At 44.8% G+C, this 15747-nt stretch overlaps 1 protein-coding gene across 13 annotated transcripts in view; it reads right to left on the bottom strand.

Moving 5' to 3' along the window:
* The window catches only part of OSBPL8 (oxysterol binding protein like 8), a 205240-nt gene that overhangs the window by 65825 nt on the left and 123668 nt on the right, over positions 1-15747 (bottom strand). For 12 of the 13 annotated variants that reach the window (XM_030548682.1, XM_030548675.1, XM_030548683.1 and 9 more), the window contains one exon: positions 17-87. The exons of the other annotated variant lie outside the window; for it this stretch is intronic. In XM_030548682.1, coding sequence (XP_030404542.1) covers positions 17-87 — 71 coding nt within the window. The remainder of the gene's footprint in view (positions 1-16; positions 88-15747) is intronic. 13 annotated transcript variants of the gene reach the window in all.

Raw genomic sequence — 15747 nt, 5'->3', positions numbered from 1 at the left:
AGCTGGCTGTTCTTACCTTGCTTTTTGACATTGAATGTGCTGAATCTTCTTTACTTTGTGACACATCATCTTTCCCTCTATCAAAACCTTAAAAGAGAAGATGATATTGTTGCAATATGATAAAATAAAATGTAGTGTATTCAAATGAGTTATCTGGCTCTTGAAAAGTAAAACATAAATTAGCAATTTTTACTTGTCTGGTCATTATCTAGAATGATGCAAATAAACTAAAAAAATAAAAAAACACTGCCCTTATAAAATGTGATTAAATAACATTGCTTAGTAAAAATACATCCTGAGGTTTCAACATATCACTTGCTGTACAGCTACTTCTGAGTTTCTAACAAAATTAGTTTCCTCACTGAAAATATATTCTGTGTATTTATTCATATTTTAAATTTCACATTAGATCTCGACCTCAATATGATGTGACCCGATATAACATGAATTCAGATATAAGGCGGTAAAGCAGTGCTCGGGGGGTGGGGTCGAGAGGGGCGGGACTGCGCGCTCCAGCGGATCAAAGTAAGTTCAATAACACGCGGTTTCACCTATAATGCAGTCAGATTTTTTGGCTCCCGAGGACAGTGTTGTATCGAGGTAGAGGTGAATATACAATTTTCCCAACTGCCATTTCAGACTTAGAAGTGTTGAAATTCTGAGCTGCTCACACATACACCATAAATATTGCACCAAATGTGCACCTCTATACTCCACAAAGATTTATATTGTGCACATGGAGTACACGTTTTAAACAGGCAAAAATATTAAATCAGAACTGACTTTTTTCAAACTAAATAGACACTCCTCACTGTTTGTTGCTTTTTAAAAAACAAAACATGCAATTACAGGTTCCAGATACTTCCTGGCACTGGAAAAAAGGTTGTTTTTTTTGGTTTTTGTTTGTTTTTAAATAGAAACAAAGAAACAAGAAAACAAGAAAACTTGACTCAAAGCTGGCCAAAGATATTTTGCTCCATTTTTTTTTTAAATTAACTTTTAGGCATAGGCAAGCACGGAAAACTTAATTGAAAAAAGGTGAATTTTTCAGACTAAAGGGTTAAAATTAAAATAATATGCAACGTCACAATTTTCACTACCAAATGAACACCTGAAATGCATAATATACCTGTACTAATGATGATAGCAAACAGTTGGACAAATGTAAATCCTTAAAAGCAGTTTCCCTCCTACTGCAAAGTTGAACAATTTTTCTTTTTCATTTGAACAGAAACCAGTATTTTCCAAAGTCCATCTCTGGACCAGCACCTGCACCCTTCCAGGATTTATGCTAATGAAGATTCCAAATAGTGAGATTGTGTCACCGCCCAGACTTTGGTTGGAACTTATTAGCTATTTGGTGTCTCAGATATAAATTCAAGGAGGAAAACAAAAAACCACCAATTCCCTTGTCAGGGTCATTAAAATATTTCAAACTACTGTACATAAGCAGTAAATTGACATGTTTAATATATGTGAAAGTGCACACACAACATAGATGGAACTGCCCTTTTGTAGCTCTTCTCCAGATTAAAGATTGCTTCACATCTTAACATGTGCTTACATTTTGAATCCAACATGATGTATGCGATATATACAATATTAACTTTAAAACAAATTAAACAAAAGTTGACACTCCTCTGTATCTACAATATTTTGTGTGTATAAGTTATGCAATAACACTGGGCTTTTATCAGTGTCAAAGCTGTCAATCTACAACTCAATAGCACACTTCACTTTTACAGCATGAAATGTTCTAAGTATAAAGTAGTGGAAGAAGTCAATGCCACGCAGGTGATGAGATGCTGCAACAGATTATACCAGTGCTCCATTTTGTTGGAACAGTTTTTTCCAGTGCAAGAATAAAAAAATCCTGATGCATATATTTCAGTATATCAAAATATACCTGTTACTATACCACCTAGGTACACCACAGGTAATTTAAAGGTCACCTCAGAAAGAACATACCTCAGAATAGACCCAGCCAGATGAAAAGCCTTGCACCATTTTGACTGCAAATATACCATAAAGTCTTGGGCCACAAGAAAGCTAGTTTACCAGACAGAAATGTTGCATGGGTAGTAATTACTACAATGGGCTATACCTCTCCTGCAGGCTGAAGGACTGCCATAGGAATTAGGAATTGTGGAGACACTGGTACATAGGAAGGTCCTGTGGAAAAAAATAGACTTCCTCCCTCAAGAAGATGGGTAGTTCATTCCTCCTCCCCTCCCCCAATACATATTCTAAAAGAAGATTGTCCCATCCCCCCCACTACCGTAAAGTTGGACAATTTTTCTTTTTGTAAAATCATTTTGAAACCAGTATTTTCCAGACCCCATCTCTGGCCCAGCATCTGCATCCTTCCAGGGCTTATGATGCCTAAAAGATATCAGATACCATTTAATGATCTGATCCAGCACAAATATCCATTTCTAGAAATTTCCTCATGGAGTCATGACAAAAAAATAACCTCAAATGGGAACTAACTTGACGAGAAACCCTAAATCAGTGGTTCTCAAACTGTGGTCCATGCACCACCAGTGGTCCACGAGCTCCATTCAGGTAGTCCATGGATAGTTCCTTCTAAGGTGCATGCCTGGGCGGCTGCACACAAACAGAATGAAGGGCCACTCACCTAATTAATGAAGCCATGCAGGCATGGCTCCACTAATTAGGACCCTGCACAAGACATACATGTAAGGTGAGGTAGTGGCCTGGGGGGAACAGGAGGTAGGAGGATGGAGGCAGTGAGGTGAGAAGAGGGGGTGGAGGGAATTTTAGACATGCAAGGCTGCAGCAGCCAAAGAAAGAGGTGACTTTCCCCAGCCCCAGCTCAGGGGCTGCCAGGGAGAGACCCCACTCCTTCGCAGGCCCAGATCAGGGGCTGCTGCAGTGGGGGAGAGGGAGAGGGAGAGAACTCCTCTCCTTCCCAGCTCCAGCTTGGGGGCTGCTGCAGCAAGGGAGAGAGGACACATCCATCACATTAGAAAGGTAAGACTACCAATATTAACATATGAGTTGTATGCTTTTATTTGTAGAACAAAAAAACAATTAAAGGTTTTTTTTTAAAATATATAGCACTTTTATCCAAAGAACTTTACAATTGTCAGTTAATGGTACAAACAACATTCGGAAAGAACATGAAGTGGTTTGCCGAGACGCTCAGCAATTTTCAAGAGGTCCGCGAAAAAAAGTTTGAGAACCACTGCCCTAAATCATTTCATATAAAGAATGTCCAAGTTATGCAAGAACTGCTATAGTTCTCTCTGTTCTGATTTGGTAGCCAAAAACATAAATTCACATTTTTGTCAACTAACTTTGAGGGTGTCACATTTCAGTATATTAAAAATAAGTTTACTCCTTTTGGGTACTAATTTAAAAGGACATCACATTCTAAATACTCTTTGTGCACAGACAACTGTATTCCTTGTATATCGTCCCATTAGTGGCTCACAGAAGGCTATTAAAACCCTTCATTTACAACTCATCCTGGCCACTAGATCATGGAGTGCAGCGCCCAGGTAACAGCAATAGTTAAATGGAAGGTTGATCACAGTGTGTACATCCCTACACTGGGAGAAAATTGTAGTAGAGGGCTCTTTAATTTAAAATAAGAGAGCACAGCAAGATAGAATAACTGGAAGTTTAAGATAAACAAAACTGAAACTGGATATAAGGTGCACATTTTTAAACAGTGAGGGATTAATCACTGGAACAATCTACCAGTCAACACAGTGGATTTTCAGATACTGTAAGTCTTTAAATCAAAATTGGATGTCATTCTGAGACAATATGCTCTAGTCCAACCAGAAGTCATTAGGTTCAATACAGAAATGACTAGGTGAAATTCTATGATCTATTGTGCAGGAGCTCAGACTAGATCATAATGATCAGAGGCGCCAGAATGGGAGGAGGCAAGGTCATGGCCCCATCATTTTTAGAAATGGGAAGGCTATGCCATAAAGGCAAACAATGGGGTGGGGTGGAAGAGAGAAGAGGTGGCACAGAGGTGAGGGCTACTGTTCTGGCACAAGTTGCCACCTGTATTTAAGGGAGCTTTTGCCACTCCTGATAACTGTTCCTTCTGGCCTTAAAAAAAAAATAAAAAAAAAAATTAGATATTTGATATGGACTGTGAAGGCACATAATTTAAAATTTAAGGAACCCAGCTTCCTGAAAATTTAAGACAACCAAAATAAATTTTCTAAGTCACTCAACTAAAGCAACAATTTAGACAAGTACATATTTCTATCCAGTACACACAGAATAAGAGACTAATCTAAGTTTTATACAGTGCTGTTGCCATAGTGGTCTCTGGATATTAGAGAGACAGGATGGGGTGAAGTAATATCTTTTATTGGACCAACTTCTGTTGATGAGAAAGACATGCTTTCGAGCTTAAACAGAGCTTTTCTTCAGGTTCTGGGCTCAAAAGCTCGTCTCGGACACCAACAGAAGTTGATCCAATAAAAGATATTACCTCACCCACCTTTAAGTTTAAGTTTTGACATTTCGGGATGTTAAAGCAGAAAAGTTAATGGAGAAAGAGACAGAAAATGACTATCTTAATTACAAAAAGACATAATATGTTGAATTAACAACGTTTAACATCAAAAATTGTGATTAAGAGAATAGCAGCTATAAATTCACAGCTTCCCGTTAAAGGATGACAGCTTTAAGAACTTAATTTTATATACATACATATACACACACAATAAACTTTCCTAAAGCGTTCCATAGATTTAATTAGCTACACCAGGCACAAATGAAAACTGCATGCATCAATTTGGACATGAGGAATTACAGGAAAGTAGGATGCTATCTGATCCACTGTAACCTTTTATATTTGAACTCCATTTTCATGCTTCAGGTTTCTTCTCTCTTCAGTGTTCAGTTGTATCAAATTAATTTGTATTACTTGTTTCAAACCATTACTATTCTATTGAACAATTAAAAACTTTAAAAATTAACCAAAGCAAAACTATTGTACTCTGCTTGCTATTTAAGACACTGTCCCGGATTTTGAACCTTTGCAGTAAAGAGCTTTGTTCCACTACCAATAAAACCCCTGCATAGTTGTGTTCCCAGCATTGTGTTGCCTTGGCGTTCTCTTTTCCAGCAACAGTAAGGCAGCTGTTTAAAACTTCTACTAAATATAAATATATTCTTCAGATTTTTCTCCTTGGTGTTATGAAAATGGTCTATATAAAATGCAGTATTCTACCCCAACCTAGTCACAGCCTTATATAGTAAAACACTACTTTTGCCATGTATTCTCATACAATGGAAGCATCTGTGTATTTTAAGCTTATTTTAACAGAAGCACTAGTAGTCTAATGCATTCAAGAAGATTTGTACCAAAATAACCCTAAAATTGTTTGTTAGCCAAAACTCTGTAGTCAATATATTGATACTATAGATAATAGATAATAGATACTATATTCTGATTAGCTGCTCCCTTGACTTATTACCTTCCTGAACAATTTGTGTTAGAGGGTATATTAGTTTTTTGTTATTGTAGACAAAAATATACCTGTTTTTTCCATCAGCCATACACTGTGAATTTATCTATACATGCATATAAAATCTTGACGGAGATAACACGGCATAACAGAGGAGGATCCATCTGTTTGAACATAATGCTCTGTGTTATTGCTATATTTGTATTTCTGTTAGCCCTTAAGGCACTGGAAATCTGCATTTTGTGGTACTAAATGCTAAGGCAAAATGCATTTGAGGTCACTGTCTGAGGTTGGAACTGACAATGCCAGAGGGGCTGGAAGCAGTGTTTAAAATTAACCCAGGTCTCAAGCTCTCATATCAATCACTGACAGTTTTCAGTTCATCTTTTTAATTTCTTCTTTCATTTTCATGTAACTGGTTTTTTGAGTACACTTAAATATTCTGCACACTGAGCCCTGTTTAAACAGAAACTTAAAGTATATCTTTCAAAAGAAGAAGATATGCACAGACAGATGTGTCAGCCTTAAAAGTCCTTGTGTCCATTTCAATATAAAAACTATAATGCTAAGAACAAAATACTCTGAGTTCTTCTGTCCCAATGTGTGAATCAATTCAGATTTAAGAATCACATCCCACTTTGTGCTTATGAGACCAATCCTTGGGTCTGGCTGAGATATACTTATTAGCACAGTACCAGATGGCAAAGATGGTAAAGATGACAAACTTAACTCTCCCCTGATCTCAGAGCTGCAGGTTCACCCCCAGGATAAGTTAAAGCAGATTCAAGTTAAAGCAGGGTCAAGTTCACCCCCAGGATAAGGTAAAAGCTGCTCTAACCTAAGCCTAGCTTGCAATGATCTCCAAGGGGTTGTTACAGCAGCCAGGAATAGTGGCCAGGGCGCTGCTGCACTCCCAACAGCCTCTTCCCTCGTAGGCCATATTCTGAGAGTTGTAAGGGGAGGGGAGTGGTGAGTGGTTTCAGGCTATACACCACTAGTGGGATCTCTGTAGGGAATCCACTAAGGCAATATTTAAATTTGCTTTTCTCCACCAGACCAAAACAAAGCAGATTTGGCATGGGCCAGGTTCTGGCCCTCAGATTATAAACTCACCAAGGGACTGATCCAAAGCTCGCTGAAGTCAATGGGTTTTGGTTCAGGTGCTAATTTTAGTGCCTACTATAAACATTAGGGCTATTCTTTTTAATAACTGACAGTCCTATCACACTTAAATGAGACCCAACTGATTGCAAGACAGTATTTTTTATACAACAGCAGGCAGAGTTTAGTAGTTACATATTAATTAAACTGATAACCAAGAGCTCTGATGTTTTAAAAATCTATTTAGAACACGAGGAGATATTAGTTTGTACATTTAAGACAATATTTTCTTGACTAAACAAGTCCTCCAGAAAGTATATTTCTTCTGCCCTCTACAGAAAGCTGATTTTAAAAAAGCGCAAGGATTAGTCATTACCTTGCTTAAGCAAGGTAATCTTTGGCACATAGTTTATGATATGGTGCCATTTTAAAACTGAATTTGAGTTTAACCTCTTAAACCTTGCAAATGAAGCATTTCATCACTATGTTAATTTCATTTCTTCTCATGCTACACATGCAAGTAGACCCTGCAATCAATCTTGTAGTAGAAAAGAAGACGGGCATCATTTCATATGCTGATTTTGCATTTCACAACAAATAACCTTCACATGTAGGAAGCTTAAGGGGAAAAAAAAAACAAAAGAAATTAATTCCTACTTAATACCAACACCAAACCCATTATGATTCAAAATGTAAGAAAAGACGGTTACTCACCTTTGTAACTGTTGTTCTTCGAGATGTGTTGCTCATATCCATTCCAGTAGGTGTGTGCGCGCCGCGTGCACATTCGGAGACTTTTACCCTAGCAACACTCGGTGGGCCGGAAGGGCACCCCCTGGAGTGGCGCCGCCATGGCGCCAGTTATATACCCCCGCCGGCCCGCCGCTCCTCGGTTCCTTCTTGCCGGCTACTCCGATAGTGGGGAAGGAGGGCGGGTGTGGAATGGATATGAGCAACACATCTCGAAGAACAACAGTTACAAAGGTGAGTAACCGTCTTTTCTTCGAGTGCTTGCTCATATCCATTCCAGTAGGTGATTCCCAAGCCTTACCTAGGCGGTGGGGTCAGAGTGAGACGTTGCGGAATGTAAGATTGCTGAGCCAAAGGCGGCATCGTCTCTTGATTGCGCAACGAGCGCATAGTGAGAAGTGAACGTATGCACTGACAACCAGGTAGCCGCGCGGCATATCTCCTGGATGGGAATGTGCGCCAGGAAGGCAGTCGACGAGGCTTGAGCCCGAGTGGGCGGTGAGACGGCCAATCGGGACGTGGGCCAAGTCATAGCACGTCCGGATATAGGACGTTACCCATGATGAGAGCCTCTGAGAAGATATAAGCATACCTTTCATACGCTCCGCCACTGCTATAAATAACTGGGGCGAGCGCCTGAAGGGTTTTGTCCTCTGGATGTAAAAGGCGAGGGCTCAGTGGACATCCAGGGTGTGAAGCTGTTGGTCCCTGCGTGATGCGTGCGGCTTCAGGAAGAAGACCGGTAGAAAAATATCTTGATTAATATGGAAAGCAGAGACCACCTTGGGAAGAAAAGCCGGGTGTGGGCGTAGCTGTACCTTATCTTTGTGGAAGATCGTACATGGGGAGTCTGCCATTAAAGCACGGAGCTCCGAAATCCGTTTGGCCGATGTGATAGCTACCAGGAAGGCCATCTTCCAGGACAGGTACAGCAGCAAGCAAGTGGCTAACGGCTCAAAGGGTGGGGCCGTGAGCCGAGTCAGGACAAGGCTGAGATCCCAGGTAGGGGAAGGAGGCTTAACCGGCAGGTAGAGGCACTCCAAGCACTTAAGGAACCTCAAAACTATCGGGTGAGAGAAGGTGGAACTGTTCGACTCCCCCGGATGGAAGATGGAGATTGCGGCTAAATGCACTCTTATTGAAGAGAGTGCCAAGCCTTGTTCCTTGAGGTACCACAAGAAGTCCAGGACAATAGGGACCAAAACGGCCTCAGGAACTAGGGAACGCTGTGTACACCAAAGAAAAAACCGCTTCCATTTGGCGAGGTATGTCGCCCTCGTGGAGGGTTTTCTGCTTCCCAAAAGGACCCGTTGAACCTGGGCAGAGCAGCGGAGCTCGGATTGGTTCAACCAGACAGCAGCCACGCTGTCAGGTGCAGGGACTGCAGGTCCGGGTGGTAAAGCCTGCCGAAGTCCTGCGTTATAAGATACGGGCAGAGTGGCAGTGGTATCGGAGTCGTTAGGGATAGGTCGAGCAGCATGGAATGCCAGTGCTGCCTCGGCCATGCTGGAGTGATTAGGATCAGCCTGGCCCTGTCCCTGCGGAGCTTGAGCAGGACTCTGTGGACTAGGGGAAAGGGTGGAAAGGCATAGAGAAGACGTCCTTTCCAGGGGATCAGGAACGCTTCCGACAGAGAGCCTGGGGAGCGGCCCTGAAGGGAGCAGAACACCTGGCATTTCCTGTTCTCCCTGGAGGCAAATAGGTCTACCTGGGGAAAGCCCCACTTCCGGAATACAGAAAGAAGGATGTCCGGATGGATGGACCATTCGTGGGACAGGAAGGACCTGCTCAGGTCCGTGAGAGAGTTCTGGGCTCCCGGAAGGAAGGAGGCTACGAGGTCTATCGAGTGGGCTATACAGAAGTCCCACAGTCGCATCGCCTCTTCGCAAAGGGGGGAAGACCGTGTGCCTCATGTTTGTTTATGTAACACATGGCCGTTGTGTTGTCCTTGAAAATCGCAACACAACAGCCCTGTAGATGGTGTTGGAAGGTCTGGCACGCCAATCGGACCGCTCTCAGTTCGCAGACATTGATATGCAGACTCAGTTCTTGCAAGGACCAAAGGCCCTGGGTGTGAAGGTTCCCTAGGTGTGCACCTCAGCCCAGGGATGAAGCGTCCGTCGTTAGAGACACTGAAGGCTGCAGTGGGTGGAACGGGCGACCGGCACACACCAAGGAGGGTGTCAGCCACCAGTTGAAGGAGTCCAGCACTTTTGGTGGGATCGCGACTATCATGTCCAGGGCATCCCTGCGCGGATGATAAACTGAGGCAAGCCAAGTCTGGAAAGGGCGCATGCGGAGACTTGCGTGCTTCGTCACGAAAGTGCACGCAGCCATGTGGCTGAGTAGAGCAAGGGTGGTATGGACAGAGGTTGTTGGGAAGGCTTGTAGCCCCTGGATGAGGGAGACTATAGCCTGGAACCTCTGTGGAGGTAGACTGGCCGTTGTAAGATTCAAATCCAGCATGGCCCCAATGAATTCTATTCTCTGCGTAGGAAGCAGAATGGATTTGTCTAGGTTGAGGATCAGACCTAGATGAGAGAATAGGTACTTGACGTTTACGTGTGTGGTAACCTGAGCCTCGGAGGTCCCTCGAATAAGCCAGTCGTCAAGATATGGGAAAACATGGATTAGACGGCGATGGAGGTAGGCGGCGACTACCGCCATACACTTTGTGAACACTCGAGGGGCTGAGGAGAGGCCGAAGGGAAGGACCGCAAATTGGTAGTGTTGACGATTTATCACGAAACGAAGGAACCTTCTGTATGGAGAGTAAATCGCGATATGAAAATATGCGTCCTTCATGTCGAGAGCAGTGTACCAATCTCTGGGATCCAGGGAGGGTATAATGTTTCCCAGGGATACCATGCGGAACTTGAACTTCGCGATGAACTTGTTCAGAGCTCGCAGGTCCAGGATGGGCCGGAGGCCCCCTTTCGCCTTGGGAATTAGGAAGTATCTGGAATAGAACCCTCTTCCCCTTAGGTCCTCTGGAACCTCCTCTATAGCTCCCAAAGCAAGGAGCCTCGAAACTTCCTGCAGAAGGAGTTGCTCGTGAGAGGGGTCCCTGAAGAGGGACGAGGAGGGAGGGTGGGAAGGAGGGGACGAAATAAACTGAAGACGGTAGCCACACTCCACCGTGCTGAGAACCCAGCGGTCCGATGTTAGCTGGGACCATGCAGGGAAGAATGCGGCAAGGCGGTTGGCGAACTGAAAAGGATCCTGGGAGGTAATTGGTACAGTGCTCTCGGGCGCACCCTCAAAAGTTTGGCTTCGGTCCCGCCGGTGGTTGGTGGGGCCGGAGTTATTACCCCCTTGTGGGCCAGACTGGCGTCTCCGGGAAGTACGGCCTCTCCTTCTGGAGAAGTCCTGTCTTGGTTGAGGTGGGGGACAGGGGTGCTGGGGTTGTGAGTGGAAAGATCGCCTCAGTCTGCGGCGTATGAATTCCCAGAGAACGCATGATCACGCGGTTGTCCTTCAAACTCTGAAGGCGAGGATCCGTCTTTTGGGAAAAAGGGCCCTGACCATCAAAGGGTAGGTCCTGTATGGTATACTGCAGCTCGGGTGGCAGACCCGACGCTTGCAGCCACGATATGCGCCTCATAGCAATCCCAGAGGTGACAGTTCAAGCTGCCGAATCAGCAGCATCTAACGAGGCCTGGAGGGAGGTCCTTGCAACTTTTTTCCCTTCCTCCAGGAGAGCTGAGAACTCCTGGCGGGAATCCTGCGGGACTAGCTCTACAAATTTCCCTATTGCCTCCCAGGTGTTATAACTGTATCTACTCAAGAGGGCTTGCTGATTCGCCAGCCTGAGCTGGAGGCCTCCCGCGGAGTAGATCTTCCTTCCCAACAAGTCCATGCGCCTGGTCTCCCTCGATTTAGGTGCAGGGGCTTGTTGGCCGTGGCGCTCTCGTTCGTTGACGGATTGGACTACTAACGAACAAGGAGGAGGGTGTACGTATAGGTATTCGTACCCCTTGGATGGAACCATATATTTGCGTTCGACCCTCTTGGCAGTAGATGGTACGGATGCCGGGGTTTGCCAGATTGTATCTGCCCGAGTCTGTATGGTGCAAATAAAGGGGAGGGCCACCCTTGTCAGAGCCTTCGCCGATAGTATGGTGACAACTGGGTCTTCCACTTCAGGAACTTCCTCCATGGGTAGGTTTATGTTAAGAGCGACATGGCGGAGGAGGTCCTGGTGTGACCGAAGGTCGATTGGTAGTGGTCCAGATGTGGCCATCCCCGCTACTGCCTCATCTGGTGAAGAAGAGGAACAGACCCCGGGGACCAATGGATCTTGAAGTGACTCCTGGTCCTGTGGAACGTCCTGGGGTGGTTCTTGCAAGTCCGAGACCTGTGCTGGAAGATGTTCTGTACTCACTGGAGGAGGTCTGCTCACTGTGGCCTCTGGTGCCGTATGCTCAGAAGGGCCAGAGCGCGGTGGCAGATGTGGGGCATCTTGGCTCTGATGGTAGGCCCAAGGTGTCCAAAAGGACCACTGATGAGGGTCCTGCTGATTGTCCGATTCCCCATGGGAGGGAATTGATGGCTGATGAGATGGCCATGGCGGGGCGGAGACCGTGAGGTGATGGTCCCTGCGTCCACTGGAACCATCCCTACGCGGTGTCGGGGAGCGGTGCCGAGAGCCTCGATGGTGCCGAGATTGCGACCGGGACCTGCGACCAGCGCAGTGCCGGGAGGTCGACCGGTGCCAGGAATCGTCGTACCGAGATCGGCTGCAGGAAGCACGGTGCTGCGAGTGATGACGAGATCTGGAACGGTGCCGGTAGTACCTGGACGGCGACTGGGACCTCAAGCGGTACCGCGAGTATGACCGGTACTGCGACAGGGAACGGTATCGGGACTGCGAGCAGCCGCGGGACCAAGATCGATGGCGGGACCGTGAGCGTCTGCGGGACCGGGACTGGGACCGAGAGCGACGAAGTCCCATGGTACCGGGCGAAGAAGGTCTTACAAGTGCCGGCTTGCCTGTGGATTGAGGGACCTGCACCGGTGGTGCCGGTAGTCGAGGTAGCTCAGGCTCCGTTAAGGCAATCAGGTCCCGTGCCGTGGAGAACGTCTCCAGAGTGGAGGGCACGACAAGCTCAACCATGGCCCGCGCTGGGGAGCTGGTAGGCACCAGACTCGACGGCTCTTCCGAGACTGGAATCAATGGTGCAGTGGAAGTCAGTGCCGTGGCAGACGGCCGTGCCGGGCGGTCCGGCCTGGCTAAGCGCTCTGACTGCGGTGCGGATATTGCAGCCACAGGAGGCTTGCGCTTCTTGCTCAAAGGTGAGAGTGAGCGGTGCCAGGCAGAAGCTGGTGCCGGAGAAGGTCAGTGACTCGGAGTCTTCACTGAAGAGGTATGCTCCGGTGCCGATGAAGCAGTTGTTCTCGGTGCCGGTGCCGAGGACTGGGGAGTCAGCGTCGATAGTACACCAAACAAAACTACTAAATAACAATAACTAACTACAGTTGAAAGATCGAACTATATACAATATAAGAGAAGACGAGTGAATCGCTAGGGAGGTGGAGAACAGCAAGCTGCGCTCCACAGTTCCAACGACCGACACGGGCGGTAAGAAGGACTGAGGAGTGGCGGGCCGGCAGCGGTATATAACCGGCGCCATGGCGGCGCCACTCCAGGGGGAGCCCTGCTGGCCCACCGAGTGTTGCTAGGGTAAAAGTCTCCGACGAACGTGCACACGGTGCGCGCACACCTACTGGAATGGATATGAGCAAGCACTCGAAGAAGAACTGTCACTTATGATGTTTTTAATTCTGAAATTCATATGTGCACCAATGCAAAAATGAAAGCATAAATGAAGAAATCAGGAAGATCATCTAAAGTCAACTGAGTGACAAGGCTGTCAACTTTGACACATCAAGATAAGCAGCAGGTTAACTTGAGGAGTGGATGCAATAAACAGCTTTGAAAGATAATAATCTGAACTGAAGAATTAAGCACTCTCAAAAGAATTATATGAGCTATGCTTCAGGGAAGGTAGCAGCACTGGAGAAGGCTCATGGGACAAAGAAGGGAAACAGCATATTCAGCTCTGGAACAACAGGTTTTGTCTGGAACAATGCAGGAAGCACACACTGGCAAACGCTACAGTGTGAATACTCAACTCCTGGGTGTTTCCCCACAACCAAGTAGTATCAAGTGTTGCATGATCAGCAAGCTATAGTAGTAAAATAAAATTGGTAACTGTATAATGAAAAACAACAACTTTGGTTACTAATTTCTCTAAATAAGATTTTGCTTTGAAAAAATGAATTAAGTCCACAGTAACTATTTTTCCCCCCCAAGGCATTTCCTCAGGACTTTAGCTACATATGCTTGTTTTATACCAGGTGTTTTCCATGTATGCATAAACAGCTATTTACATAACAAATCGAAAGGCTATCCCATCAAGTGAGGTAGATGCATTACCTAAATGGGTATTTACACAAGACATACCAAGAGCTTCATAAAGGTACAAATCCGTTGTGTGTGTAATTCTCACAGACTTCTTAAATCAGTGTTTCTCAAATGTAGTCACCGTGGCTGCATGTGGCCACCAGTGCCTTTTACTGCAGTCACAGCTTCTTGGGGTTTGATGAAGGGAGGTGGGGATGCAAAGCAGTGGCCCTCTCCCAGGGCTGCCAGCAGTGGTTGGACCCTGGCTCACCTCCAGAGACACAAACTCTGGAGGTGCAGAGAGCTGGTGAATTCACCACTTTCCCAGGGGGAGTGGAGGCAGGCTTCGGCCACTGGACTTCGGGCTCCATACAGACGGTGGCAGGCTCTGGCCCAGGCTCACCACACCCTGCCACTGTCCCTGGGCTCCACTGCCTTCCTTCCCATCCAAGGCTTAATTTGTCCCAGGGCTGAGTAATACTGCTGTGAAAAGTGATATTAACAAACATATAAATATCACTTATCACAGCAGAAGACTTACCAGTTAGCAAGTCTTGGGGGGAAGGGTAGAAAGCATAACCAAAAAAAGCAAAAGAAACAACAACAAAAAGACAAGAACATGCAAAGTGCCTTATTTGTGTTTCTGTTCTGTTTAGGTCCAGTAAAGAATAGAGACAAATGTAAATTATTTTTATTACTGAGTTTGAAGAAAACCCTACATAAATAAATTACAATTATTTGGATATGTATATGTGCATATTTATTTTGTTTTTCCTAAAGTATTTTAGGAAAAATTGTCAGCGCAACCACTAGCAAGAGTTGGTGGCTGCACTCTAAGGCCAACAAAAAATTTGTTGCGAGAACCCCTGGTCTAGTTCATCAAAGTAGGACCCATCTTTTCCATTTGTCGTATTTAAAAAAAAAGTTATTGTTGAAGTAATGGTCAAAGATAACACTTAATGTGCAGTCCTACTCTAGACAAAAAGACTTAAAATGGTGCTCCGTGGTCCATATTTCTTGTCTCTCTGATTACCGTATGAGTTTGGTTTATAAGTAAGAGCGGATTTCTCTAATTTCCAGCCCTGCAGATTCAGCCTAGGCTTGGGAAATCCTATTGTGTTCTTTTCTTCTTGTCTACCTCCACTTGTAGTAAAGGTTCTGCAAGCAAAATCAGGCCATCAGTGACAGCTGGCATAACTTGAGTGTTAAGAAGTTGCCCCTCAGTGACATTCAGCAACCCAACTATCCTCTATGGATTTACACAGATGAAAGTAACTGCAACTTAGCCAGCTATTCTGTTGAGGGAAAACAAAGAATGAAATAGCTTCCTCTTCCAGCTCTCCTGGCTCTATGGAGATAACCTGACAAAATTAAATGTTTCACGCCCACACCCCCGCCACCAGAATGGCCATTCTTACATTGCAACTTTCAAAGCAGAATTGCACTTCAGACTGACAATGCTTGGAAATAGAATTTTTAAAGTCTAAAGTTTCCTAAAGTATAATATAGGACTATACGCCCATTAATACTGATTTGAATCACACTTATGTAGACGTACAATGAAAAGTTTTTTAAAATTCCACCACAACTCATTATTTTATTATTAATTAACACTTTTCAATGCACACTTTCACCTATCAGAACAGGTCAAAATGTTTGACCCAGATGAGATTCAATCCACCCTATATAAAGTCATTTACTGGAGACCTCTGCGATACTGAAAGAGGGGGGTTGCGATTAAGAATAAAACTTTAGCCTTAACTCAGCTTCTTGACTTGTCATTCTAAGCAAGACCACTGAAATTGTGTGTGAACTTTGCAGCAGTTACCATGGAGCTGTTAAAAACTACACAGTTTAAAAACCTCTGTCTCTCACTTTAAGAGTCGTTTGGGGATATTCTCTCCCCATCATATAATTTTTCAGTTGCAAAAAACTGCATCCTGTATGCAAATCAAAACAAAGCACCACATTCTCTATCAAGCATGCACAGAATCCCTTTTAGGCAGACACACTTATGTTCTTTCT

The sequence above is a fragment of the Gopherus evgoodei genome, chromosome 1 (genome assembly GCF_007399415.2).
Source record: "Gopherus evgoodei ecotype Sinaloan lineage chromosome 1, rGopEvg1_v1.p, whole genome shotgun sequence".
Lineage (NCBI taxonomy): Eukaryota > Metazoa > Chordata > Testudines > Testudinidae > Gopherus > Gopherus evgoodei.
Note: the sequence above shows the minus strand (reverse complement) of the source record. Positions and strands in the feature narration are given on the sequence as shown.